The sequence below is a fragment of the Epargyreus clarus genome, unplaced genomic scaffold (genome assembly GCF_041222505.1).
Source record: "Epargyreus clarus isolate Ecla_fem2 unplaced genomic scaffold, WU_Ecla_fem_2.2 ptg000034l, whole genome shotgun sequence".
In the NCBI taxonomy this organism is placed as follows: Eukaryota; Metazoa; Arthropoda; class Insecta; order Lepidoptera; family Hesperiidae; genus Epargyreus; species Epargyreus clarus.
The window spans coordinates 9,134,470-9,161,181 of record NW_027332239.1 but is presented as its reverse complement, the minus strand read 5'-3'; the positions used below and the strand labels follow the sequence as shown (position 1 = coordinate 9,161,181).

The following is a 26,712-nucleotide window of genomic DNA, read 5'->3' as shown; positions in this document are numbered from 1 at the left end:
TGGTTGTTCAAGCTTCATTTCTTTCCCGTTGAGAACGTGATGGCCGAGAACTAGGACTGGATGTTTGTTCCTGTTGTAATAATGAAGGTCTCCAACAACAGTAGGGCCAGTTGTTGTTTCCTTAGTTTGTACGAGACCTTGCAGTTCAACCAGCGCCCATTCTGGTATGCCGTTCTCGTCTTCCGTCTTGCTACAATCAATTAAATAAATTTATTAGTTTCGTAGTTTTCTTACAATACTCTTATGGGTGAGGGAAAGTATATAAATGAAAAAGAAAATATTTTTTATTAAATTTTATTGGCGTTATCTTTCAAACTTGACTTATAAGACGTACGTCAATTTTGTGGTATATTGAAGAATCAGTTCTTATCTCTTACCTAAAAATAATAATAAGACATTTAAATAATAATAATTGACATAATTATTATATTATGCTGGATAAAAATTTTGATATTTTGTTAGCGCTGCATTCTTATCACGTGGAGTTACGTGTAAAGGACAGCCCTACACGTTAAGGCTGCATCGCGCCAGCCCTACACCGTTCTCACGCTGCATCGTGTCTTTGCGGAACGGCCAACGCTGACGAGGCGCGTCCCCGCCCGTCGTTTTCACCTCCATCGCGGAAAGTGACTCTGCCTATCTCATATATTTTTTTATTATTCCTTATTGTTACAAGTTGTGTTAAAATTTAAATAAATATTTAATGTATTCGCGAAATAGACTGCAATTCTTTCCTCGATGCCCAGCTCCCATAACTGTGGTCTAAATATGTTTATTATTTTTTAAATAAAAAATTGGCTTCAACAAGTGCAAATGAGCCACCGACCACTGTCAATCTCACTCACAATCAATTCTCGCTTAGTAGTGCAGTAATGGATTGACGATGCTGTAGGTATTACGAGTCATTTACTGTAGAGCTTTGGCAGTTCGCTAGCAGCGGAACTTCTTGAAGAGCGGGTGCTTGTTGTGCGCGGCGTTACGGCGGTGCTCGAGGTAGAGCGCGTCGTCGGCGCCCGCCAGCGAGCCCAGCGCGCCGCCCGCGCGCCGCGCGCCGCCCGCCGCCGCCTCGCGCTCCTCCTCACACTCCGTCTCCGACGCCGCCAGAACCTGCCGCGGGGGAACGACGCTTCATCAACGTACTTCGCGTGATACCATATTGAAACAACGATGTTTTTTTTTTTTAATTATTGAAATAGCAAACTAGCATGCAGTCAACCTGATAGTAGCTACTGCCGCCCGAGGATACCAATAATCAATTCCAAATAAGGCAGGGGAATAGGCATTCAATAACAGCAGAGTTGAATAAAAAATAACTTTATGAAGTAATACAATAAATAAAAAATAAATAAACAACAAAACATAATGAAATACCTGTTGTAGCAACATTCCTTGCTCTTCCCGTGTACCATAAAATAGATCTGGTTCCTGTTCCATACCTTTCAATTCTGTAATTACCTGAAAGTAAAATATTCGTATTAAGTTATTTATTATAACTTATTACCAACTACAGTGTGTCAAATTATGTGCAATTATGGTTGCACATAATTTGATACACCTACCTTTTCAGAAGTAATAAGAAGTATAATATGTTTCTATGGTGTATATGAGTTACATGCACAAGTTGTAAAACAAAAAAATAACTTACTTTGTAACTGTAACCTTGATTGACAAGAAATCTTTGCCTTTTACGACTGTAAGCCATTTCCAATGTGTCCTGTGAGACTAATGTGTAGAAGAAAGCATTATACTCTTCTGCGAGGGCTCCTTTCTTTGCTCTTAAAATACGACCTGGAAATATTTATCATCATTATTTATCAATAATGTTGACTTTTTAAGTAAGACTTTACTGCTCTTTATGGGCTCGTACACAAAATGCGATGCGACGTCGCATCGTAAAAATGTGCGAGCTCCCTCGACGCATCGCAAGAACTTGCGAATTTATTCGCATCTCACATTCCTGCGATGTTTCGTCACACTTGTTGACGCCATTTTTAGTTCGTTCTGAGACAGCGTGTGAGGAAGACGTACAGACCTGTATTTGTTGGGTGGGAAGACGTATTCTTTAATGTAAAAAAATGACAAACTACGTCGTTGAATTTTTTATATTACTGATTGAGGAGCGTCCTGTTCTTTGGGAAACTAAATATAAAATAAATTATATATACATTATATATGAATTAGATAAATGGATGAACCCAAAATTTTCTTTGTTACTCTTTCCTGTATCTCTTAAGCAATAACAAAAGTGCACACTTCTTTTTACGATCCATGTCACGACCTAATTTTCAAAATCCGTTCCGTACGGTTGACGGTCGTCGAAAGAATGGTCACCCTGGGAGACGCTATGCCGCACGATATCGCATCGCAGCAATTCGTGTCGCAATTTTCTGCGTTGCGAATTCGCATCGCGTCGCATCGCAGTTTTGTGTAAAAGCCCTACGAGCTCTATAACAACCAAGACGGTCGCCTCATATAAATCAGCCGCGATCCAAATCCTTTCATTTAAATGCAAGAACTGATTTACGCTAGAAATAGATGTGGTGGAGGTACCACTGCCATATGGGATCTACCAAATAAATTCAGATAATTTATTGTTCTTCAGATTCGTATCTTAAATAATAAAAAAACGAGATTACAAGTTTACCTAATCTCTGCGCTTCCTGCCGCCGAGAACCACCGTGAGACGATATCTGAATCAACACATTCGCTTCGGGCAGATCGAAACTGGTGTCGGCCACTTTACTGACGAATATCGTATTGACCTTCGGATTGAACTTGAAGTTCTGTAGGATCTGTATCCTTTCGTTCTGGGAGGTCGGACCGTAAATATAGGGCTTGTTCATCTTGACGGCGTAGTGGCGCAGGGCGAATACGTTGTCGGAGAACACGATGGTCTTGTCGCCGCGGCGCTCGTGATATCTGATCAGGAATTGGCAGGCGCGGAACTTGGACGGGTTCATTACGTAGAGCAACATCTTTTTATTTATTCTGAAAAATGAAATGCGCTTAGTAAAGTCAGTTATTTGTACAGAAGGCAATAGGCGACTGGGAAGATGAACAGTAGTGCGAAGTTCATTAAAGGTTATACCACGTATAAGTTCATAATCGCTCGAAAAACTCTACTGTTTAGAACGGGATTGTAAGGTAGTTTGTGCCGCGGATAAACGACCTAAGTGTGGGACATTGGTCGCATTAGAGTTATAAGGGATGGTCGGACGATTGCATGACTTACTTCTGCACGAGGTACTCGCGGTAGAACTCCGGCGTCATGGGGCACCACACCTCCGCGCACTGCACGCGCGCGATGTACCCGTTCGCCTGAAGCTCCAGCCAGTTGGCCTCGTACAGTTTCGGTCCGATCAAGAAGTTCAGGTCAGCGATTTTGTCGTCTTCACGCAGTAACGTCGCCGTTAAACCTGTACAAGTTATACTTGTATAGTCAGTCGCGTTTGGGAAACTATGAATGTGTGAACGGGCCGTACATTATTACAAAAACGACATAAATAATAGTCTAAATGTCATTGTAAATTATCTTTACTTATATAGAAGTATTTTTAAATTATCTGGAAAGCTGAAAGAAAGCTGAAACCCTTTAGCCAAAACACAAGAGCTACATGTCGAGAGCTCTACCTATACGTAGCGTTCATTTAAGATCTCAAGAGTGAAAACGCATGTGTTATTGAGTATTTATTGTATGTATGTATGTATTTATACTGTATTCTAATGCTTTATTTTAATTAAATATTAAACGTGTTCGACAAACGAAAGCGCAACACTCATAACCACATTTTGATACACAAAAAAACAATAAAGTTTACATAATATTAAACATAAAAATAAGCTAACCGAGCTTAGCGTGCGAATGTACAATGGTAAGCACACGACGGAACATCTTGGCGGGGATGGTGTGCACCTCGTCCAGCACCACCAGCCCCCACTCCTGGCCCTGCAGCCACTTCATGGTCTGCTCCGCCTCCCACGAGCGCCGCTGCCCGTGCGTGATCATAGAGTACGTCGTGATCAGGATGCCCGCGCCCATCGGCTTGTCCTTCGCCTCGGATGTAAACCTGTTGCCAATGATGTATTTAATGACATTGTGAGACTTTAGCTGTTGATCTATCTTGATGTTGTTGATGTTATTTAAAGGTACAACATTTGTTAACAAAAACATGAACTATTATACTATATTGGCAAATGATGTATATTGCAAATACACTAGTTCTTGTTCGTAACCAAAAACTCAAATAGTGGCTAACTGCAAATTAGTCATGTAGACTTGACATGATTTTGAGAACTTATCTGTAAAGATGTAAGTAAATGCATGTAGGTCTCCTCTTGAGCGCGCACTTGCACATGTTGTACACTAACGGCGGTGTTGTGTGACGCACGTCGTCGGTGGTCACCTGCATATCATGCTGTCGTCGGCGGTGGACCAGCACTTGAACTGCTGCCGCCACTGCTCCACGGACACGCCGGAGTTGCACAGCACGAGCGCGCGCTTGCGCACCGTGCACACCGCCGTCACGCCCACCAGCGATTTCCCCGCGCCGCATGGCAGCACTATCACACCTGACCTGGTAACCAAGTTATACTAAATAATAATGTGGAACATTTTTCTGATAAGTTATACTAATATGGTAGAATCCTTATTATTTAACTTCGATGCCAACATTTCATGTCTAATAAAGTAATAACAACTGCGTTAATCACCAATGTTTTGTAGATTACATGGTACGCTGAAGGAGGTCTCTCCTTCAGCCCTTCAGTAGAGTTTGAAATGCCCTGTGTAAGTGTCTACTTACACAGGGCATTTCAAATTAATTTTCAAGGGTTCAGAAACCCATCTCTGGCCTACACAGTTAGGGCTCTACAATCGCTTAATTACTACATTACCTAAGATTATTCACAGATAAATCGGTAGTTTTATTACCTGGCACGCCCATTTCCAAACATCTTTCTCAAACTTTTCTCTTGATATGGTCGGAGGACAGCAGTTGGTTTTAAATCAATATTAATATCAGGATTAACAGTGTCATTGCGGAAGTCATATTCAGCTAGTAGAGGATGCTCCAGCTCTATACATCGTTTTTGTATAACCTGAAATATAGACAAATGAACATAATTTGACTGGACCATTGTCATAAGTGCCTTAGATGAAAAGGCTAGTTGAGTTAACGAAACTGAGGATTCCATTGACATACAGAAAGACAACAAAAGCCCAGACGCAGATCCAAAACTTAAGTTTATCAATTTGATATTTGTCTGGTTGGGAATTGAATTTAGCAGAATGACAGATTCCGCTTTATATCAGACTAGTATGGTAACTGCTGCACTTGTAAGATAGAAGTTCAATAACTGTACCTCAATCTTATCAGGGTCGACCTCGAAAGCAACAGCTGTGTTGGTAGTGATGTCGGTAGGCTCATCATCGTCATCGTCCTTGTCCAGCTGTTGGTAGAATTGACTGATGTCCTCTGGAACTGCACCATTTGCCGCTGGTTTGTCTGCTTCACCTAGGCATTGATTGTTGTATTAATGGTTTTTATATAGTAACGTGTATTTATAAAAAAATCCTTGTTTGGGTGTATTAATTTATATTTCTCTTTGTTTAAAACCATACCTTGAAGTTAACAAGTAAGTTACACTTTATCACATTTATGCAGAAATTTTACATCTTGGAGCAAAAACAGCCAATATTATACACTGTTGAATTCCCAATCATTATTAAAACACAAATTGTTTAGGTGCTTCCAAAACACATTTTCTTGTTTTGTTGCAGGCAATTCGGTAAACAGCGTATTAAAAGTGGGTACCAGGTTTGGCAGAGGTAGCTATGGCAGGTTTCTTGGGCAGGTCGGAGGCGAGCAGCTCGTCGTCGCCGTCGCGCCGCAGCCGGCACTGCTGGATCACGGGGTCGCGCAGCAGCTTCTGAAGCACTTCCACATGCTTGCTTTCCACTAAGTACCTAGAACCAATATCACTATTAGTTATGTGGCTCTCAAAATGCTTAACCCTTATGTTGCCAGCTATTTTAATTCCTGTGTTTTTTTAACTTACAAATCTTAGTGTTAATTATAAACATGTATAGTCAGCACCAAACTACTAGTCCACTCTGAAGTTGTTGCGAGCAGGTGTATTCATAAAATTTGCTCTGGCAACACAATTCTATTCTATATTCAGAGCGGACTAGCAGTTTAAAACGGACTATAACACTGTACTTTACAAATGTATTTTGGTAAATATCATACGGGACATCACATATTTAGAAATTAGAAGAAAGCTTTTGAAGGACACAGTAATTAACTAAATGGGTTATATAATAGTAAATCCAGTATGTTGTAGAAAATAAATTTTTAAACATGCAAATGTTTAAATAGTATTTAACTAGCAGAAAGTATAAAGATTTTGAATTGTTAGGTAAACATGAAAAAATATCACTTATACATTAGAATTGGTTATTGAACCAAACTTATCATGCTTACCTGTTATGCTTTAAAACAAGTTTCACTTTTCCATAAGACAGTGTGCAGAGTTGAATGAACTCTATAATACCAGCGGGCACAGCACACTTGCTCAGCCTCTGCAAGTACTCTATGATGTCACTTGTTTGAAGTCCCACTGATACGGCTGCATATAAACTGTATGCAGTTAATTTGTATTCATGTATGTGTTGTGGTCTGGAAAAAGTATGTTTTATTTATATGTTTTTATATCAATATCCATATTTTCACTGGAAAGTCTAAACGTTTAACAAGTAACGGTTTTTTGAGATTTAGAGTTTTAGCCTTTCCAGCGACAATATAATCCTAATATTCCTAATCAATTAAAAACTTAAATATATTCATGCGGAAAAATATAAAAATAAATCATTGCTTTTATTTTTAGTAGATATAAAATAAGTAATGCATCATGCACTACTTCATATTCACATATGTTTGGAAAAATTGAAATAAACAATATTACATTGTCAAAAATTCAACAAATATATTGTATATATGATGATGATATATTAAAAATAAAATTTACAATGTTTTGGCTAATTTAATCATTAAAGATAAATATAGTTGAGATACCTGCAAACAGGTTCAGCTATTGCAATTAAGAAGTCATGTGCATGTTTGTAGACTGGTGAAAATGCCTCCAAAAATATATGCCCATTTGGTGCAATCCACAGTGGACGACTGGCATTGTCCGGTTTGAGCTCCATTTGGCTCCTATTTAACAAAGAAATGTACTATACTCAGTATGCTACACAAATGAAGGTGATAGAACCCTTTGTGATTCGACTCCGGCGGCATCACCGCCACACCTATTTCTACCTTATGACAGCAGTGTTAGGCGCTGCTGTGTTCTGGTTTGAAGGGTGTGGTAAGGGAGACAGACTTTTCAGAGGTGTTCCAGCTTAGTCCTGAGGGGTAGCGGCGCATTTGTTGCCGACCTCAGGTAGGAATATCTAATCCTATCTGGGGTTGATTACAGATGTCCATGGGTGGCAGTAGCCACTTACCATCAGGTGGACTGCATGCTCGTCTGTTACTCCTATACTATAAAAAAAAAATGATTTACTTGAGTTTCACTTATTAACAGTAAACAATGGACTGAATAAAAATGACTTTCATAAGAATGAACATCTATAAAAATCCAATGGCCACAAGTTATGCAAATAATTTGTATGCTATATTACAATTTCAGAGCTCTTATCATCTATTTGTTAACCTACTTGATGACTTTTGTTTTGGCTTTTGAAATTACTTCTGAAAGCAGACCACTATAACCTTATGTAGTTACTATGTAGCCTGAGTTGCCAAAAAGGATGCTGACCCCTAATTTACATCATACTTATTAACTTACCTATAATCTTTAGCACCAAATTCATCTTCGGGCACCTGGTCATTCTTTTCAGCATCTTGCATGGCAGCACCCGGCACACCAGCATTCTCTGGGTTATCATCGTCCACCAGATCTATAGTTACTTCTTCTTCCACTTTCTTTTTTTTACCTTTAAGAATTAATTAATAATTTACATTCATATAACAGTATACAACATAATATCAATAATTTGGGACTAAGTTAGTATAATTTTAAGAAGAAACTAGTAACAACTTATTAATTGTTGGAAAGTAATGTTTTATACTATTTACTTTTTATAAGTAGGTACCTACCTGATCTTTCACCACCGCCCTTCGAATCATACTTTTTGAATTTTTTAGGTGGTCCCATTCTCGGAGCTAAAACATAATCATAATTGTAATACGTATATTAAAGTATTTAGCTACAAACAGCAATGCATATACCATTATAACTGCATGTTCTCACAGGTCTAATAGCTACAAAACAAATAAATTATTTGGCAATAATACTTACTGTACAAAAGATGCTATGATTTTTTATTGGAACTCAACTAATATATGAAACAGAAGTAGCGTAGTGAGTTATTCAAATATATTTATTATTTAGTAAAAAAATACACTATTTTATTATTCATCACAATTTCACAACACTTATTCACTTTTCGGCTGACTGAAAAATCTGACAATGACTGATAAAATAAACTAATATGACACGAACTGTCAAACTTACCCACAGAACTTAGATTGCTTTGGGATACCAGAGACTACTTAGGTCTCTTGGATAAAAGGGACAAAAAACTCGCGTTATCGGCCCTGTAATAGATCAGTGTCGTACTTATGTTACCTTCTTAGGGATTTACTGTCGGATTTTGAAGGTAAGTGCTTTTTTGCGTACATTGTATCTAGATTGAATATCGATTCATCTATTTTATGATTCAAAGTTGTCCGCCCTACTAAATATACTGGAAGCGATCTACCCCCAAGCCGACCTAACTGTTTTGGATACGATATTCTAAAATAAGGAAATACGCGCATAAATTTATACTACGACTACAAATATGGACATCGTGCGCAAGCATACTATTCCTGAGAATGCGTTGGCTATAGAATAGACGTGTAGAGTGCCATTTCATAATAAAATGTTCAACTGTATAAAAGTAAATGACTGTTCGAAAACCCTATAAGCAAGCAAGAGCATGAATTGGACTTAACAACTGCTAAGGTACTTCTAACAACAGTAGGCAAATAGAGTGCTTAAAGTTGAAAATTTTCATGCAGAATTTCAACTATTTACGTAAACCAACCACCGTATCAAAATAATTTTCGAAAATATTATTGTTTTTTCGTAGACTCGCGTACGCTACGGCATTCTGTAGCCCCTGCGGATTTTAGCCGGTGTCCGCGGAAATCGCGAGCATGTGCGAGTTTTGCGGGGTAGGGCATTTTTTACAAAAATCGGATCATTCCGTACGACTTCCGATTATTTTCAACGGATCGTGCGCTCGCTCCCGCAATCAAAGCGGCTATATAACTGCATAAAATTGCGTTTAAAATTAAATAAAAAAAATTGGGTTCACTCTAAGAGCAACTATGTATTTCGTTTTGGACGTCTACATCGAAGTAATAGCTAGCCAATTAGGCTAAAAGAAAAAAATGTCAGTTTGACAGAAACGTGTGGCCCTTGATTTTGACAATTACTGTTATTATTATCATTTATCACTTTGTTTATATTTTTATAACCTCACAATTTCGCTTTTGACCATCTTATGAATATGAATTATGATATATAAATTAAAGCAGGTCTCGGTGTACAAGCATAACATAAAATTTAAGAAATTATAACTATTTTGTTGTCTATAAAGTATTTAAATTAGAATACGATTAATAGAAGTGCAATAAAATGAATTAAATAAATTTGCCACTTACCAGTTTAGATATATTTGCATTATTATGAACACTTGCAGCTTGTATTTCGATTTATTTTAGATAATTACACTAATTTAATGAGTATTTTAGATCGAGTTTTTAAGTACTTATAGTTTTATATTTTAACACCTCTTGACGTCCTAAGGTGTTCTGAGTACTTCTGAGCTTATTGATAAAAAAAATCAAATTTGGAATATAACCATTAAGAAGTTTTCTAAAGCAAAAAGGGCGAAAAGTTTATAAATAAACATTTAACTATTCAAATTACAAACTTTTTTTTTTTTTTACTTGAAATTGGAAGTAGTGTTGCGAAGATGTATCGAGAGTATCGATATCGATGTCGCATCTTTCGATTATATTTTACTATTGAAGTAAAATATATTGAAAATAAACATGAATATGATAAGTTGTTAGTGTTATATTCGAATTTATAATATCGGGAAAAAAGTTAGCTGGAACGTATTAGGTTTTTGAAATGAAAGTTATACCTACCTATCAATATCAGTCTCTTCAAAAGCGTTCCATAATTTTTTAAAAACTTTACTCAACGAAACGGATGTAAATAAAAGGATTTTCTTCAATTTAGGTGGTATTAAGGAACAATGCAATTAATATTAAGTTAAGAGAGTGACAGATATCGGTACCTACATCGATGGTTTCTAAACTATCAACCGTAATTTTAACCTTTTACATAATTGTTATAGTAATTCTTTATAAGTAAAATACATAATTATTAAGTTGTAAAAATACATAATCGTTCCTCTAATGCGACCGTTATTATATCCTTGGTTTGGTTGAGCGTAAGGGCTCACGGAGGTTTTTCTTCGGTCTTCATGACGGTCGTAGAATATCTGTTATTTTTTAAAACTCCGGTAACCGCACTTTGGCGTGAGTAAATAACAAAGATCAATTTATGTCGCATCGCATTTTCATATTTTGCGATTGCGCGTTCGCTTGCAGAAGGGAAAGAAAACTCTCCATAAGTTTTATCCTTTAAAGTCTAAATTGTATGAATTGTTTGACGTCCTATTGTAATATCGATTTTTTTTTGTATATGATTGTCGATGTGTAAATTTATTACGTACATCTCTACACACAGTATTCAAAAATATTTCTATTACAATTCCACCAAGGTAATAAGACATTCTGCCATTATTTTATATTTACGTTTTATGTTGTGTATGTTACAAATATGTTTTAAGACATACATACAACCCACTTGATGTAGAACACGGGGTTTGCCTAAAGCCGATCACAGTTACGTTGCCACTTCTGGGGACTAAGACGGTAGCCTGAAATGTAAATCAGGCGGCATTGCACTACTTTCATTTTAAGCATTTCAGATGAATCGAAACCAAGGATGTGAAGCTCTAGGGGCTTAAGGGGCGGTCCGCCTCGGGCCTCCGGTCTTGGGGGCCTCCAAAACACAGTTAAAGTTCACCGAATCACAGACGAACTTTTTACACTGGAGGCCTCCGGCTCCATTCAACTTTCTGCTCCGGACTTCCGATGACCTTAGTCCGCCACTGATGTGAAGCAATGCGCGTATTAAAATTAATTATTTACTTACAGGGGAATAGAAATATATGTCTGGTTTTACTTAATGTTCTTGAAAATTTATGACCTCGAGACTTTATAAGCCTACATTATTCTTTAAGAGAAGTAGTCTGCAGCAACAATAGATGTTATGGTACAGCCTATCATCGTCATCAAGCGGGACGTCATACCCTCCGGGACTCTCGTATGCTTCGATCAACACTACCAACAACAATTGGTATTCTTGATCGAAGCTCGTATGCTAAGGCAGTGCTAACAAAAGGGTGGTGGGTTTCGGGTCACGAGGATACCCTCGGTGGTAAATACCTCCCGAAATATATCATCCCATTGTTGGTTGAGTGGGTGATTCGGTACTTATGCGTCGTTACCGAGCGCACGGTCGGCCTCCTGATGGTCGGAGGTCGCCAGTCCAGGCAGTTCTCGCGAGAGCGGGCGCCCTCCAGGTGGTCGATCGTGTAGGGGCACGAACCCCTTTAAATGGGAGTATGGTCCGGCCTCCGCCCGCTCTTACATTGAGCGTGCGAGGCGGACCACAAACTACTCGACCGTCTCGATCTTAAGGCCGCGCCTCACCAAGTCGTTCCTAACGTAGCGTCCCGCCCTCACGATTGCTCGCAAGGCCAGGTTTTGCTGCGCCTGGAGACGCTGTCGGTTCGACCTGGAAACCAACGCGTACCATGCCGGTGCCGCGTAGGTAAGTCGTGAACGAATATAGGTCTTGTAGATCCCTAGTTTCGTCCTAAGTTATAACCTAAACAAGAACTTCAATTATTTTAATAACAATCTTCAAGAGTTGTGATTCGGCGCGTAGACATGTTCCCCATTTTTTTTTTATAAATTTATGTAGTCATTGACTTGTATGGTATAGCGAGATACCTATAGATAGACAGTCTCTCTGTAATTCTTGTTTACATGGGTTTCACTGTACTCATGATTAGCACGTTATTTGACTTCGTCTAATAAGCTTCAGATAATGAAAAGCATTTAAGTTAAAAGATAATCTATCAATCAATTAGGCATGTAAGTTTCCTCACTATGCCTTTCATCGTCTTTACTTCTTATCTTAGCTTAAGTGTTCAGGAATTCAGGTAAAATGAGTAGACTTCTTGATAATAGGTAAAATAAACTGAAGTAAGTACTACACATTTAACTTATATAAATCTTCTCTAGCTCGTCATTTATTTGCAGTGATAATGTAATACATCAATTAGATGCATCTGAATATGAGAACTTTTATCAAAAAACTTAGTAGAAAGTTATTTTAAAATAGTCCAAATAGACGTTTGTGTCTATCGTAGTGCGTGCATACTTTTGAGCCAGGCGAGCCTTTCTCACTATATGTACCTATAGATAGATGATTATGGAGGTTTGGTGTCAATCAAATGAAATCACATGTTCATTATTGGTAGGTCATAATTTAATGCAGTTTCTTTTTAGTATTTAAATTTGTTTCTGCTTTTACTTATTTATATGACAAATGGAATATTGTTTGATATCTAGATTAAATAACTATTCTGTGAACCTATTTTAAACAACTTTTATATTTTATCAGCATTTTGTACAAGGCTGCTTCTACCACTTCTTAAAACACTTACAATAATAAGGTACTAATAATTAAAGACACACATTCTTTTTGAACAAAGGTGTCTATCGGTATGTGTGGCATACAATCACATTACGTTCAATGGCCGCTTTGAAACAAATAATGGAAACTTATTTCGTTTTGATGTTCATTTTTAAGTGTACAGCTGCATTGAAAGTAATGCCAAATGTAGCAATGCAAAATACACATGGAAAAGATCCGTAAGTAATCTATTATAAGTAATGTTTGACCACGTTTATCAATAAATAGATTAATCGAATTTTATTCGGTAACAGTTTCGCTAGCGTAGGAGGCTTTTTAAATGTATTATGTCTACTAAATGGAATGAAGATAAATCTTCATCTATTAATAGAGTAGCTGCTTTTAGTCTACAGAAAACTCTGAAAATGTTTGTAAATGTTGTTTATTTGTGTCACATGAACAGGAATAAATTTCAGCCTTAAAAGACACATTTGCTTATATACTACTGACAAATTACTGGCGATAGGGAAGGAAGCTACAGAAAAGCGACAGCTCTAGAATGGAGCTATGAATATTATTCAATTACAAAAGAGATACAAACATAATAATAAATAAATATCCCAATTTGTATTAACATAAATGTGTTGTTGTATAACAAATATAAAAGATAAGGAGGCCGCGTGTACTTATGTACGTGCGATGGAAGTTATACTTCTTTAGCGAAGTTACTATTTAAAAAAGAGGATTTCAAATAGGTGGTAAAATTTCAATGTTACCTTACGAGTCGAAAGCTTTCGTAGTTGCCTGATTTTGAAAAATATATTTAATAATAAGAATTAATAAAAATAAATTTGTTTAAGTGTTTTTATCATCGTCCACCAGACTTTCCTTGTTTGCGTGGAAGGTAAATTAAAATTAACTCAATTAAATGTCAATGTGCCTAAAGAAGTATAACTTAGAATATTCAGGAAAATATTAAAATGCCTTGGGAAAAATGTTAAGGTAGTAAATAAAATACATATTTAGGTTCAATTTCTGTTACTTAAAATTAAGATTTAGTCAAGTCTTTATATTTATCTTTAATATATTTTTTCATCTGTACTATAAAATTGTCAGAACATTTTCTCACTTGGACTAGATTAATTGTTTTATATTCTTCCACACATAGTGAATATGTATATTCGAATTTGCAGAAGGATGCTAATCCAGCCTTACAACATAAACAATAAATACATACTTAATTTAAAACTAATCCAACCAATATCTTCCGTGAACAATGCCTACCTTCTAATGAACTATATCTGCATTGATCTATACAATAATAAGTCACTCACTAATCAATTATTGTCAGCAAACAGTATTGTTGTGGCAATATATTTAAAACACATTGTCAAATGATCGGTGAGTTCAATGGGCAGATAACTGAAGCAAGTACAGTAAGTATCGAAAATATTTCAACATAAATATGGAATGTAGCAAACACTCAATTGAAATGACCCTTGTATTTTGGCATTCGGTCATTATTAATCTAATATTAAATTAGAGACAATATATTTACAATAAAATAGTAACTATGCTTTGTAAATTAATATTCCTTGCCATTACTGTACTGATATGCATTCTTTTATACATCCTTATAAACAATATAAAAGTTGTTTAAACACAGATTTATAGCTGCTGGATAGAAATTAAACTTTAAAATAGGGTACTTAAACTTGAAACTGTACACTGCAAGACATCATTAGCTTACTATTGACTGACCTTTTCCATAATATACAATATCATTGAAGGTTACAATCGAAATATTCATTAAATATTATATTCTTTAATTGTTTCTATTTGAATTAATTTTACCTAAGACAACATACTTCAATGTAGACTTTATAGTGTTATTTTTTTTATTTTATTTCAGTCTTAGTTTTCTGCGAAACTCAACGACAGTGCGAGGAACACGGACGCACACTCTATGCAACGCCATACACACCTATAACACAAATAGCGGGCAGTGAAACCTCGTCTCATTTCATAATATTTCAATAGAAACAATTACCTCTAAGTTTAAACCGATTAAAGTATTAAGACTAGTTATGCTCGCGGCGGTCGGCCGCCGCGCCGCCCGCCCTCGCGGCACTCCCGAGCGGTCCACACTGTCACAACACGACCCTGTCGCACATATCACAAAGTACGCGTTCGCGCCGCGGCCCGTCGCGGCCGCGAGTCCCAAATAAATAAATTATCAAGTCTATAATACTCCGGGACGCGCGTGCACTTCGGCGAGTCTGATCGTCCCGATAATGGAATGTAAGCGTGATATGATAGAGAGGTGCGGAGGCACGGCGACGTCACGCGTCGGGCGGCGGCGAGGGCGCGGCGCGGCGCGGCACCATGACGCAGGGCGGCGGCGCGCTGGCCGGCAGGAAGGGCGGCGGCGGCCGCGCGCCCATGCGCACCCACCAGCGCGTGGCCTTCTGCAGCAGCCCGTCCTTCTTGCCCGCGCCGCCGCCGCCCCCGCCGCCGCCCGCGCGCCGCGGCGGCGCGTCCGCCGCGCCCGCCCACTCGGGCACGTCGCTCACGCACTTGTTCGGCGGCGGCTGGAAGGTGCTTCTCGTCAGCTCGGCTTGCTGGAATTGCAACACAATTCTATGTTAATTTATTTTCGTATCATTAGAACTATATGATCGTATTACTTTTAATAGTCGACATTTAAAAACTAGAACTAAGTTTTAGCAATGATAAATGGAACATCAAATATTATTTTCATGCATAAGAATTGCTATAACTCTTATTTTTCATTTCTTTTTTGGTTAATTATATGAAATGTAGTTATTTAATATAAAAGTGTTTCATCCCTCTCTTCTAGTTATAAGGAGCGTATATCAGATATCCAATAAAATCTAGGATTCAGGTATGCACAACTTGGTTTAAATTTTAACATCTATTGAGTGGATAACACAGAGATTTTTGTTAATCCAATATTAGTCATTCGAATGATATTCCAAGTATTAAGATGTTGCAGGTGACCACTAACCATGTTTGTTTACGATTTAACTATAGGAAACAAATTTAGACATGGCAGACAAAAGGACCATCAACTAATTTGCTAGCTTATCATGACAAGATTGAATAAACACGGTGTTAGTTTCTGAGGGAGGGTGAGAGATAAGAGTTCAATGGAAGTACTTACGGACCTGATAAGGAACTCGTATTTGTAGATGCGCGTCCTGTCCGTACTCGCCGTCGGGCAGCTGTATGCTCGGCGGCAGGCCGAGGCGATCCGCGGCGGCGGCGGACCGCGCGCGCGTCTCCTGCTCCACGATCTCCTGCAGACGACCCACCATCGCCTGCAGCGTCTGCTGCGTCTGCTGCTTCTCCCATTCCCTGGAAGTCAATTGTTTAAATATACCGTTATAAAGAATGAAAGTAATAAACGTTGATTCCATCTATAATAAGTACTATAATACCAATGGAAAATAAATATGGTGTGGGTACTAAGAGTGAGAACTCACGAAGCGGTTTTCTTCGGTCTTGTGCGCGTTTTTAAAGACAAAATGATATTTATCCAATTTGTTGGAAAAATACACAAAGCCTTGTCGTTTTAGCAACATTAACTCATACAGGTTTGCAAAATAAAAAAATAAGATGGGGTGATTTTACATTGCAGACTTATATGATTAAAAACACATAGCACATATTTCAAACATATAAAATCAAATCCAAATAATAATAAATTTCGTCGTATTTGTTACTATTGACACCTACAATATGATGATTAAGTTTGTCTATTGTAGGTACGTCACTGAATAGAGACAAAATAAGTTAATATTGATACGTAGGTAAAAGACGTGCTCAGCTAGTCTTCTCTATATACCAATACTAGTACCATTATACAATGTATGTATAGTACATACATATACGAGAGTATAAAAGCCAGTTACTAGTGAATGAGCACGAGTCTTTAAGTATTAATGAATTTATATAGACCTTCAAAACAAATGCATAATCATCTACACTACAGCGACAAGAAAGCTGTTTGTTTTAATAGGTTTCTTGTTAGGGGCTACTATCTCTAAACATTCATAAGTATCATAATAGCCAGATCCCATAAGACGCTTTCTGCGCTCGTAGAACCATACTACCTTCGCATACTACTCTAGAATATAAGATTCTCTCTTACTAGCTATGTTTTTCAGACTGGTGGCGGTCACGCGGACCGTCAAAAACAGTAGTTTGGTTTTGTTGGAGTCGATACTCACAATGAGGGGTGATGGTGCCTGTGGTCGTGTCGTAGGCGCGGTCCCCCCGGCGCGCCCAGCCGCTCCATGCCCGCGCACCCCGGCACTTGTACCGAGAGCATCTGTAAGTCACAACACACTACTCTCACTTATGTGGCCCTGCTCAACACTAACATTGTATTTATACACAGAAATCAGTGGTATTTTTATAGTAACTAATCAATTGATAGATATCAATTGACAGATAGGAGTCCTGGGGCCCTACCACCATCTATTAAAAACAATCAATAGTTCTGAAAAGGTTTATTTCAATATTGTATCAACATTGTTTTGTTTCGTACGACGACCTCCTTAAAATAGATTTGTTTTAAACCCTTATTTATTTTTCGCTTATCCAATGTATAAACCATCTGAAATGGTCATATTTCGCCAAAAAAAGACTAAATAATTTCGACCGACATCATACAAAATTGCTTATTGTACTAATATTACAAAAACAATTCTACTTTAACGAGGTCGTGGTACGAAATTTCAATGTATGATTAAACTAATATTGTTTTAAGAGATGGTAGTAGCCCCCCTGAGCCTGCGTTTCAGAGTACTAAGGTGGTCGCTTCATATGTAAGTCAGCCGACCCCTACCACCGAACCCAAAACTGTTTTAGGTAAGAAATAGATGTGGCTCTCGGTCTAATTATATCTAATCGTTCTACTAAGTTTCAAAAGTTATGAGACGTTCATAATTATGAAGACTTGATCTGGGTTGTACTGCAGGTGGACTAAGTCAAAAATATTTCATTTAGAGAGGAAACTTGTAGCTCAATAGCGGAAACAAAAAATAATTGTAGAGTATGATCAACATTTATGAATCCGCGTTGGTACTCGGGGAAGCGTATATTTTCATGTAAATGTATGAAATAGCCGAATTTTATATGATAAGAAATAAATATATATTTTCATAAAAAAACACGTCATTATAAAAGTAATGTCTATCTGATGATTATTAAATCCATAATATTGATAAACATATCTGACGCATATATCTCGACATGCATTGTTCAAGGCATCATTTGATGCGGTTATGTTTATTTTAAATTTATGCTGTCTTTGTATATATTTGAAAGACTTTTTTCCTTGTCTTCTAGGAAAAGATATCAGAAATAACCCAACATTCCAAATTGTAAAGATTCGTATTTCGGGACTGTGATATATGATCATGTGTGCTATCTTCTAATAACTTAAATCTAAAGTAAAATACAACATAACATATTTTGTATTTATTTTCTTTGAACTTGTTAAAATGATCTTAATTTATTAAATGTCTAATTTCTAAATTGTGCATATTTTTGAAACTCATTTTAAGATGTTCTTTAACATCACTAACCCCCGTTTAGATAGTTAATTAACATAATAATTCCACCTGCAGCTAGTGAATTGTGTTTATTTACAAACGTCTCTTTACCCGACTGCTAAGGGTTATTATATGGGGATAACTTCACTTCTTACATTACTTTTATATGGGCATATAATTATAGTTGTCATAATATTGATACTATATATAAACATTTTCAAATTGCCTATACAATATTACTATCACTACTACTTTAAAAGGAAAATGTAAAGTTCGTTGACTCATCTATTTTTTATCTAACGGCTATATCAAGATACGATACAATACAAAATTATCTTTATTGTACTCTAAACAATTAAAGTAGCAAAAAAATATGAGAGAAAGAATAAGTGATGTGTTCGTCATTTGTAATTCCTGGTTTCGTAGTATTTACATAGGTGATAATTGTCCAAAAGCTTTCCAGGAAGTATTTGAGCTATAGAACCAGCAAAATTTAAGTGCACATACAGATAATATTGTGATCAATAGTACATTACAATACGAGGACGAAAAATTTTTTTCTGACAAGTGTGAGTTTGCAGGCCGAGCCGCAGGCGAGGACTGCAATCACACGAGTCAGAAAAACATTTTTCGTTCGCGTGTTGTATAAAATTTTATATTACGGGGTCGGAAATGGGGGTTTTGCGCACGCGAAGCGTGCGTAAAACGTCCATTTACGCACGCCGTGATATAAAATAATTTCATCAATTCTAAACGAAATTTTATCACTGTAAGTAATTACGTTCCTTACGCTTCACAGATAAAAAATGATTCCTCTTTTATTACAAATATATCTCTTTGTATATACATAACCATATATATGTATATTTTCACTATTGGAAAATGGGTGATTTTTATTGTTCGAAAATTTGCGCGCAAAACGGATATACGCCTTATCATATTTTATATTTATTGATAGTAAAGACAACGTGAAACAATGATATTTTATCAGAATCAATGTCATTTATACATCGATACCAGTAAATTAGTATAATATTTCAATCGATTTAAATAAAATTACCCGCATAAAACCTTATTATGTACAAGGAAGCTTGTAAAACACTTAGGTACTTATGTGAAAATAAAACGATATGTTACAGCTGTAAATAGGAAGTATGATAAAAGTTATCTTTTATTCCAAAGGGAATTCCCGTAGTGTGTGTGTCATGGTGATGTGATGATTGGTAATGCAAATTATTTTTTAAAGATTGCCAAAATTTCGCTAATGCTGTTGTAGTCAACAGCCCTATTTTACGTGCAAATTCTTCAATACTCATATGCTCAAGAAACAAATGAATTATTTGTAGGTACAAATTGCATTTCTATTATTTGGTTCGAATAAAGAAACATGTTCTGTGTTTGAAACTTATTTCGAAAGTCTTGATGTTGTCCGGCATAAAGATATTAGAAGCATGTTTTGAATAATATTTAGAAATGTATGCAATTAGGTTTTGCTTATATGCACTACAGTCAAATATATAAGCCTGGTATAACTATTTTCGTCTTATTATTTGATTGTACATGCTAATGTTAACGGCTAAGTCGCGACTTTCACGCAGAGTGAAGATGCAACAATGAACATCATAGTACACCCTGAACACTTTGTTACAGCACTATTAATGTTGCTATTAATATGAAGTTTATGAACAACACGCAATACGTCTATCAAACATTCATTGAAGAAAATCTGCAACAAATACGAGAAGACGTATGAATGTTATTAGTGCATGTTTAATTGATGTTTATGTTGAAAAGGCGACGGAGATATACATTATACGCCCGTTACTTATAATAATAAATCTTACCATTTATTGCATTTTGTCAAAATTTGATTGAGATTGACTTTATAATAAGGGGCAGCATAGAACTAAAATACCTATACGTATGTATGTAATGGAGAAAAAATATTCAGTTATGTAACAACAAATAAGCGACATGCGGATTTTTTTGTCGTAAGCAGTCCATATTTGTAAAGAGTAAAGAATGCTTAATGATAATTAGTAGGTACAAGCCATGCTCATTTGCCTGCCTCATGTTTTGAAAAATAATCTAGAAACACAGCAAAGGAAATATGTGGATATTTTGTCTTACGGTTAAGGGGACTTGCTTACTTCGATAATAATTGACTGAAAACGTTATTAAATGTAACAGAGGATATTTTGAATTGCGTTAGAGTCCAACGACATGTTACTATAGGGGTAGGAGAACTAAATATTTTCAAATTGGAAATCGTTCTCCTTTTGCAGTGAATATGCTATGGTAATGTCAATAAACAATAAATAAATATTGTTATAAATAATAAAATATGTAATAATAAATAAATTACGTAAGTAAAGGACGCATCCTTAAACGTGTGAGTTTATGTGTAATTTTTGGGCCGAGCTCCAAACTTTTTTAAATGAAAAGATATGATTATTTATTATTTGGCAGGGTATATAGTTTATGATGTTTTTCGTATATGATGCGGTACGCCTTAATCGTCAGGACAGAGATGATGAAATCCGGAATTTATAAAAAAGGACCTAATTATGTAAGTATACAAAATGCTGTTTTCATAAAGAAGTTTTACACTATCGAGAAATACTTTAGTAATTTAAAGATCACTAAGTTTATATGGATTCGGCGAAAAACACCAAATTGGGCAGTTCAAGGTTGAAGTTAACATAATATTTTCTGATTACACACTTGGAATATATCACATGCATGTATGTAGGTATGTTTATAAAGGTAAAGCTAGACATTAAATTTTCGGAAGGTTTACAACATCTCCGGAAAAATAAAATTACAAGAACTCATTAAAATTACTTATTTAAAGATGAATATTAATTGATGAATATTAATTTTCAATCTAGAATTTCTTGCAATTGGATCAAATTTTTAAAATTGAATCGTTAGCAAGCATGTGATTCGCCATAAATTGTTCAAAAAATCACTGCTGGTCGTAGGCCTAGTCTCAAAATGAAGGATTAGGTGCTTACTCTACCGCGCTGGTCAAGTGCATGATAACAGATAAGACACAATACATCTAAATGTAGTACGACATCCTTGTTCTGCAAATTCAACTCGCACTTGGCCTGTTTATCGGAAACAAACGTGTCGCGCATTGCTAGAGAAGCAAAGCGCAGACGCAGCACATTCCGCCGCTGCCGTCGACGTCGGCGGCCCGCGCCCGCGTCGCTACGACCTAGTTCCGATTACGCAAAAGATGCAGCATCATATAAACAAACATTAAGGCGAAGTATTATTATAATTAATTGATGAATGACTTATATTGATAAAAAAATCTGTAGTTATGAAACCGACCCTATTGTATTTTTTGGAGGTACGGAAATCGGTCGATATTATCGAGCTGTGACCATTGTTGGTGACAAGGCTGTTATAGCCCCTTGACTCTACAGGAACGGCGAGAAAAGTATAAAGTTCTTTATATAAATGAAGTCATTGATTAGGGGACAAAACGAAGATTTCAAAACAAAATATTAAGGGGTCTTGTAAATATTCTTGTCGTACGAAGCTACACACACAGCACATGCACTTTACATAACGCTTCTAAGAAATATGAGAAAAGTTTGAAAAGAAAAATATATACACCAGGTTTAGTTCTTAAGTACAATACAAAAATGTATTTGCCTTAATAAGGACCAAGAGGTATAAATGGACACATCCCTAGATATTTTAATGAAATATAACAATTTTAAAAAGAAAGAAACCATTTGTCCTTTAGGATAGTGGTAATAAAATTAGGGCAGGTGTAATTTGAAATAATATTTTAATGGAATATTTATGTATCTTCATTATTTTCAGAGGCTTTTTTCCAGGAAATTATAAACAAATTTTACAAATGACCGAACTTAGAGGAAAAGTCATAGGCTATTTTTCTCATATATGATTTTTTTAAGAAAAAATAGTATCCTGCTATGGTCTTGCACACAAGAAAATAAAAACAAACGGATCACATCTTGATGTACTGAAATGTTGAAGTCATATGGGCCCTTACTACAGTAGTAGCACTACAGGGATAGTGTTAGGTTAAGACAATAAATTGGGGACATATTTTAAAGGAGTTTGGGAATCATGACTGCTATTGGCACACGTGAGAAAATATTATGTTGAATTTATTTATACCTACATTTACCTAGCTACCAAGCCTTACTTTATTTATTCGTCTAGTCAACAAGTAGATTTCATGTAGAGGTCTCATATATTTCATATCTCATACTCAGAAGTCAAAATTCGAGATTATATAATTTTTGAAAGTTGTGCAATGTGCATACTTTAAAAACTTCATATTTTGTCTTCACCTTTTTATATGCTAGAAAAGCCCAAGATAACAATGCCATTTGCTGTGTGTGACTGTTAATATTTTACTGATATTGTGATATCGTTCGAGATGGCATTGGTTGCAATAACTAATCTTTATGCATTATTTTATTGACTAATCTAAAAAAAGGAGTCTGTGTATTTGAACCTCCTTTAAAAAAATACATGTACATACATAGCAGATGTATGTAATTTTTTTTAATGGATAATTTTAACTTCTTTTTTATGAATCCTGACATTTCAATGTGTGTTCTGGTCAACGTATGTCATGATCTTTTTTGTTTCTGAAAAACCAGTTACTTAAGGTGCTTTTCCACAATGTGTACGGTACCTTTGATATGAATGTGTGTGAAATGTGCCAATAGGATTTCTTTATTCTGACACACATCCATAGGTAGCTAATTCGCACATATTTGGTGGAAAACCACTTGTCATTATTTTATAATTTATTGAATTATTTAATAGTTTTTTTAAAACCTCGTTTTGAAATGTATTTGGCTGAATAACTGTAAGTGTCATATGAAAAAGGAATGATGTAGATTAAAAAAAAGAAAAAAGTTAAGTGTCAAGGATGGAGGGAGACAAAATATATGGTAAAAGAAGTAAATATATGGGAGAGAAATAACTGTATGGTGAGAGAAATACATATATGATGTTCAAAAGGTATATCATTTCACACTCTTATATAATAAAATAAAAAATCTGCTAAATTAGTCATACCAGTCACACACCAGTTGTCAGACAGTATAGCTACTCAGATATAAAAAGGTGTGTTAGGCATGACAACCTGCATATTGTCGGATATATCTAATCTAAATGTTCATAATATATTATTGGCTATTGAATTCACAAACAAAAGGTTTAACACAATATACACAACTTATTAAGTCCCATTCTTTGCTTTAAATTTTGAAATATTAAGGTACTTTTGGTACTTTACATTAATATATAATTAATACTATTATGTAATAATTATGAAGTGACCTACATATTTACATTATTTATGGGTCCTTCATTGCACAAATGAATGATTTCCAAAAATATATAGTGGAGACATGCAATGAAATAACAGGCCTTGACTTAAAAAATATAACATTTAAATAGATATTCAATCATCAAAAATCTATGTATGACCCATAGATTAGTAAAGATACTTCGCCGCCTTGAAATTGAATGAAGCCACAAATGGCTTATTAGTAAGTTCTTTTTTTAAATTCTTGACAAATAAAAACATTTTTAGAAAAAATTTAGGAATAAAACGACTAATACTGCATAATTTACATAATAAATAAATAATTATTTCAAATATTTTAGGGTCATTTTAGCATGGAGACGAGGCAAAACTTTTTTACGCAACTATTTCAATTCTCAAAACTGGGTACATTTTCTTGTTAGGAGTGAGTAATCTGTACTAATCTATGGTATGACCAAATAGTATGTGATATTGTTGCAGAGAATGGTGGTGAATGGCTCATAAGTAGGTGCGTGTAGTATTTATATAAAAATACTTAAATACAGACTTAAGTTTGAAATAAAATTCTTTAGAGAAGAATTATATCAATTGAAGTATGATTTTTTAACATTTTAATTAGTTTTAGTGTAGGTAGTATGTTATAACAAAAAGTACAATATTCATGTTTTGAAATTCAGAATGCTATCTTTATTTTAATGTAGTTTCTATCAAACATAAACATTTTATATTTTCTCGGTTACTATTTTATATGATTATGTTTATTATCATTATGTTTGTAGCATACCATAATTATACTACTGTACGGTACTGAAGTTATGACATATTAAATACATATTATATTACATAAAATATGGGGTGAACTGATAACATTTATATAAATTTTGGAATGTGGCATTTAACTGTTTTCATTTATTTAATTATGAGCCAACTAGGGCTAGGTTTATTTAGGGGAATTTGTGCATAGGGATTCCATCCCATTTAATAAAATGAATGCAGTTGAGAATATTTTGTATGTCAAAAAATGAAGTGACAATATTTTTGTGAAAAAAATCAAAAACAATAGTTTGTATCTTATTAATATTGGAGCAAGTGATTCCAGAAACTGATTATAAGAAATATTAGATTTAAGATACATATATTAATATGTATAAAATATTAATATGTATCGTATTAAAGAAGAACCTGTGTGTAATATCACTTGATCTTGCTAATCTGTTACATCGTTGATAATGAAACAAGTGTCAATATGTATAACAACCATGTTAAAATTTGTTATAGGATATAATATTTCTTAATATCAAGCAAAAAATGTTCATATCACAAAATATGTATGTATTAAGAGGATATATAGTGGATGTTACAGAAAAAAATTTCAGACTGTCAGCATATTTAAAACATTGTCTGATATAATATCCCGGAAAGCTTATCATGTATTCATATCTATCTACAATACAATACCACAAGTACCAAATTGTTTATATCTTCCAAGCCTATTTATATGGGATCACATAGAACAAAATACACATTATTAGTGCATATATGTTTAGCCTGAGAATCTTGCAAGGATCAAATTTACCCCATAGTGAAAAATTTGCAATATATATTTTACAAATATGTTTTCTTTTTTATACTTTAGAATGATTATCACATAATAAATCTTTTTTAAAATTATTTTTTCAAAAAGTCTCACATTCAAGGGTATTCAATAAGATGTGTAATTTTTTTAGCTATAAAATTGTAATAAATTATAGTATCATTAGTATCTGTAAGTTAACATTAGATAATAATTATTATAAGTAGGTAATCACTAGGTAGTGACTCATAATTATTTTCATGATCATGTTTTTGTTTACCAAATACTTGTTATATGGTTGTCATTTTCTTAATAATAAAATTACATTTAAACAGTTTATTAATGTGAAAATTTAAAACTAAAGATTTTATAGGTTATGGTTATGTGTGATTTCTATGCGATTGCAAATTAGATTCTAATATGAGTTATGTTTTAAATGTAGTTGTAAATAAGTAATTTATGAATTTTTAATTTCATATATTTAATTTTGTAATGAAATGAGCTCAAGACAAGAAGTGTATTCGATCGAGTTGGCATGTCACGACTATCGCAAGAGGTGATTACGGAACTGTCTGTCATGAAAATTTATTTAAATTCACACAAACAACGTCTGGGCGTGACGTCGCTATCGGCGCGGTTCTTATCACTTGGCACGCTCCCGCCGTCTCGCGGCGCGGCCCGCAGCCGTCCCGCCGCGCCGCTTCGGGCCTTGCGCCTCGTTCACCTCCAGTGCAAACATAATCCTAGGCTACATTCACTCGGAACCTTAATCCTTTTATCATCTCGCATATCTGCTACACATCGATTTTATTCGTTCTACTCACTTAACGTTGTTCGTAAATTAGTAAATACACAATCTACTTATCCCTAGCAAAGTTTGCGATATGTGCTTATGGTGTTTATTTCATGCTTTCACTTACTATTTGAAATAGTGCTGTCCACGATTTTGCACGCTTCCACAGATGACAGGGAAGTGTTGAGTCTGAATTCCGATGGCACGCCGTTGGACTCACTAGACGAATCGATCACCGATGATCACTCTATCATGGTTACAACACTGACACTCATTTTTGCGTATTTTGCTTCGCCACAATATATAATATTTGAAAACAAAACAATCACAGTGCGATACACGGAGATTACGACACCCGTAAAGCGCTTTTACAATAATTACTCTATCATTCACTAATAAATAAAAATATGGTTTTAATGTAATAACACTATAAAAATAAATTATTTGTAAATCGAAGATAACATATAAATTCCACTATCGCGAATTTTGTATTAGAGTTGCAATGAACTCTTTTATTCATATTGGCAGGAGGACG

At 35.4% G+C, this 26,712-nt stretch overlaps 2 protein-coding genes across 8 annotated transcripts; both read right to left on the bottom strand.

The window, feature by feature from the left end:
- Positions 1 to 48: 48 nt before the first annotated feature.
- Positions 49 to 9,122, bottom strand: hay (ATP-dependent DNA helicase hay). 2 transcript variants are annotated; one of them, XM_073091503.1, is made up of 16 exons: positions 8,365 to 9,118; positions 8,163 to 8,228; positions 7,852 to 7,999; positions 7,074 to 7,214; positions 6,483 to 6,677; positions 5,814 to 5,965; positions 5,362 to 5,513; positions 4,931 to 5,097; positions 4,404 to 4,574; positions 3,847 to 4,067; positions 3,233 to 3,416; positions 2,645 to 2,988; positions 1,646 to 1,788; positions 1,372 to 1,455; positions 911 to 1,107; positions 49 to 190 (listed from the first exon to the last, which is right to left on the bottom strand). In XM_073091503.1, exons 2-15 carry the CDS (start codon positions 8,218 to 8,220, stop codon positions 931 to 933), a joined length of 2,337 nt encoding a protein of 778 aa, XP_072947604.1. In that variant the 5' UTR covers positions 8,221 to 8,228; positions 8,365 to 9,118; the 3' UTR covers positions 49 to 190; positions 911 to 930. The 2 variants fall into 2 exon arrangements, 1 of the variants encoding a protein (XP_072947604.1); XR_012103870.1 differs by having other exon boundaries at positions 57 to 190; positions 846 to 1,107; positions 8,365 to 9,122.
- A 3,606-nt stretch (positions 9,123 to 12,728) lies between these two features.
- LOC140755726 (uncharacterized) lies at positions 12,729 to 26,712 on the bottom strand. 6 transcript variants are annotated; one of them, XM_073091020.1, is made up of 4 exons: positions 26,305 to 26,712; positions 17,151 to 17,268; positions 16,082 to 16,275; positions 12,729 to 15,518 (listed from the first exon to the last, which is right to left on the bottom strand). In XM_073091020.1, coding segments are annotated over exons 1-4 (759 nt in total). In that variant the 5' UTR covers positions 26,306 to 26,712; the 3' UTR covers positions 12,729 to 15,072. The 6 variants fall into 6 exon arrangements, with proteins under 6 accessions (XP_072947121.1, XP_072947122.1, XP_072947124.1 ...); XM_073091021.1 differs by having other exon boundaries at positions 17,151 to 17,251; XM_073091024.1 differs by having other exon boundaries at positions 15,091 to 15,518; positions 16,086 to 16,275.